At 45.5% G+C, this 3,526-nt stretch overlaps 1 protein-coding gene across 1 annotated transcript; it reads right to left on the bottom strand.

Annotated features, from left to right (window-relative positions):
* Nucleotides 1–745: 745 nt before the first annotated feature.
* SARC_06263 (hypothetical protein) lies at nt 746–3,205 on the bottom strand (the record flags this gene model as incomplete). The annotated part of the gene is made up of 7 exons (XM_014299826.1): nt 746–879; nt 1,075–1,185; nt 1,388–1,452; nt 1,682–1,859; nt 2,103–2,287; nt 2,374–2,431; nt 3,086–3,205. Coding segments are annotated over 7 exons (851 nt in total), but the record flags the coding sequence as incomplete, so codon positions are not given.
* Between the last annotated feature and the right edge of the window lie 321 nt (nt 3,206–3,526).

The following is a 3,526-nucleotide window of genomic DNA, read 5'->3' as shown; positions in this document are numbered from 1 at the left end:
ATGCGATTGAGGACTTCTGCTCCAAGTCAAGAAGAAGTCTTCCCTACACCGTGTGATGGATGACTGGTATATCCTATACTGACTGATCAACAGCAGTGTCGTATTTCCTTACCAGCACACGCCGAGCCGTGAGGTTTCATATAGGGGCGGAACGGGGTGTAAACAGAAACCGACGCAACTAACGTACATTCCGTACAATCATTATCCTCCATGACGGTGGCGCAATCTACAGAAATGGGTGTAGAAATGGGCAACACAATGTTTAGTTCAGCACTCGCAGATTGAACATCGCACAACATTCAAAGAAGCATGCCTCCCACAACAGTGCCGTTGTAGTACGAGCGTATGTGGCACAAGTAGACAATCAATCGACCCGGTCACTAGGCTATACTTTAATATCAATTTCGTCCAGATTTGTGAAGAATATTATAATTGCATTTGTACATACCTTCGTACACGCCCTTGACCCCGTTATGGTACCACAGTTGATCTGACCCGCATGTCTCACAGTGCGTGCCGTTGCCGACATGATCGGTATCACACCCGCAAGCGTAATTTGCACCGTGGCTATGCACGTTGCATTGGCGTGGCAGCCGTTATCGGCGCAGTTGTCTGTTGTTGTTATAAGTGATGAGGACAATGGCACAGTGGTCGCAACTGCCGATAAAAAGAATCACATATATGATCACGGGTAGATTAAATAATGTTGGCTTTAGCATCTGTTCAATGACTTACCTTGACAAGTTTATAAAGTGTCATTCCAGAAGTAGAAGTCATCGCAATCGCAGATGTAAGACCCTTTGGTATTCGTACAACTACCAAGGTCCACGCCGTTCTCGTAGGCTCCACAAGGGCTATTGCCCAGACACTCGTTGAAATCTAGTAAGGATGTACAGCAAGCCCCGAAATTATAACACGACATTATAAGCTTGAGAGAAGAAGAAAAACGATTATTATTTTTAGAATGGGCAAGTAATTTTCCAATTTAACTAGTACCTCCAGTGCGTACAGCCCACCCATGGAATGACAATCGTGGTTCTGTATCCCGACGCTGTCCAAGATACTAAAACTTACCGCAAATGAAACCCTCCTCCACTTCTACCATCTCATATCCGCTGATGCAAAGTGTGTATACACCCGAAGAGCACCTGGCACAGTTCTCCTTGCCTGTCAATTCATAGCATTCTGCGATTGGGTTGTGAGCCGCGAGAATGTATACAAATGCTTGGAAATGGTATACAGAGACAAGGGACGAGGAAAACACTGTGAAGTGCTGGCTCGACAAGATCTAACAAGACACTTAGAAACAAAGCACTTAAAAAATTATCCTGACTACAAATCAGGATTCTTTCAAATAATTTCTACCAACGGTGCAATCGCGGCTTACCATGGCAAAAGGACCCGTCACCGAAAACTCCGAAGCCTTCAACATATCCATCGCAAGTATACTCTCTACCCCCAAAAAAAATCATAAGAGCAGTTTGCACAATTGAAAGTAGCTTCCTCGCATGCTGTGGTTGTTGAAATAAACAAAAATGAACCGAAATGAGCTGAATGCCAGCGGTATAGATAGCACTACACCCATATCGATGCGTATGGAAAGTGACAAATATGAAAACTTCGACGATCCGAGTTATCAGATCAGAACGTACTTTTACAATCGCCAATCTTAGTCACATACTTGAGGTCACCCTCGCTATAGTACACAGAACCAACCGCACATGGTGCACAATCGGTTCCATCGCCGACAAAGTGTTCCTGACGGTTACAGTCATAGCCTTCGGCTGTTCTGAGGCACGCCGCGTTCGTATGACAGTCATTGACGGCGCAATTGTCCGCATAAATAGAAGGAGTGCCGTCTGCCAAGAATGCAAAAAATGGTAATGGCGGTTATAACTGTTCGTGCTACTGAAATGTTGGAGACTCTCCGTCAATGATCAGAAACACGATCGACCATGTGGGACATTTCAGCCATGCTTGTTGCTATAAGCAATTATGTCGGATTCTCTTACCTAAGACCTCGTACAATGCCCATATGTCATTACGAAAGCAAATAGATCAACGGGTAGATCAAATAATATATGCAGCACAATGCCACTTACCTTCACAGCTGAAGCCAGTGGTCGAGTAGCCCACCTCGCACTCAGTGCAACTAAGCTCCGGTGTGCCCTCGAAATCAATATATTCATAGCCCACACAGCGTTCATCCACAAACGAACACAGCGCAGAGAGTGTCACGGTCGGAGACGGAGACGTAGTCGGCGACGGTGACACTGAAACAGTGGGACTGGGCGTGGGAGACACGGATATACACGTGGGGTGTCGTCATCAATAATGATCTCATAGCCACTGTTGTATTGGGAGCAAACGTACTCGTACTCAACGCGCGTGCAATCGTAGCAATTCTCGTCCTCTATGACTGTCGAGCACTCTGAGTATTACGGATATAGACATCGATTAGTAAATGAAGATACAGTGAAAAGCTACAAGTAACTCATACATCCGAATGCCAATGCATAGCCGGTTGCGCCCCAGAGAATGAGGCGAATTTTATGTTGAGTACGAGTATGAACCGGAGTGCCAACATGGAATCTGGTAGATATCTACAGACACCACTAGTACCATAAACCGATCGCAGACAATTTAAACAGATCATGACCAGGGAAGGTCGAGCAGTGCTAAAACCCAAAGCTTTTCAATCCATAAGTGGTGTGAGAAAATTTACGGTCGACTTACCAACGCAGGTGGTATCGTCAAAGATATGGAAGCTGTAGCAGCTGCAAGTGTAAGCCGCTCCGTCATTGATAAGCGAGCAATCTCCTCACTCTCCACACGGATTATCGTGGCAGTAGTCGACTGCTGTTGACAGCACGAGACAATGAGGTACTCGCCATTTGCTTATGCGCGTAGGCCGAACAGCGAAGAAAGTTCGGAGATATACGCTTTTATGTCGTAAATGAATCGCAAGCGTTCTTGTATGAACGATCCTTGCGCTTAACTACAGTACAAAACTACAGATGCAAAAGTGCAATAAAAAGGCCTAAAGTGGGTTATTTGACCCCTACAAAAGCGTCTCCGGACTTACCGCAGGAAACGTCTCCGCCAGAGTTCGTATAGATGCGCAGATTCTCAGTGCACGTCAAACAGGTCGGTCCCACGCCGCCGCACGTGGCACAGTTTTCGATAGGAGTGGCCACATCACAGACTGTATTGCAGTCGGTACCAGTCAGGGGTTAGGTTTAAGATTTTACGGTGTATATGATGAATTTTGTTGAAGAGGTGCTACTAGTATGCTAGAACGTATACATTGCCCTGGAAGACAATCAGCAAATAGACCGAACAATCAGTGAGGCATGGACATGTTCTTTTAAGGTCACGGTCAGACAGCTGTCACAGTACCAATGATGTTCCTAGTTTCAGATATGGAACACGTTATGTGCATACCACCATTGCACAGATTCAAGTATCGCCGCTGTCTTGAACACACACAAACACAAACCAAAACAAACCGATCTAACAATACAAT

The sequence above is a fragment of the Sphaeroforma arctica genome, assembly GCF_001186125.1.
Source record: "Sphaeroforma arctica JP610 unplaced genomic scaffold supercont1.440, whole genome shotgun sequence".
Classification (NCBI taxonomy): Eukaryota; class Ichthyosporea; order Ichthyophonida; genus Sphaeroforma; species Sphaeroforma arctica.
Note: the sequence above shows the minus strand (reverse complement) of the source record. Positions and strands in the feature narration are given on the sequence as shown.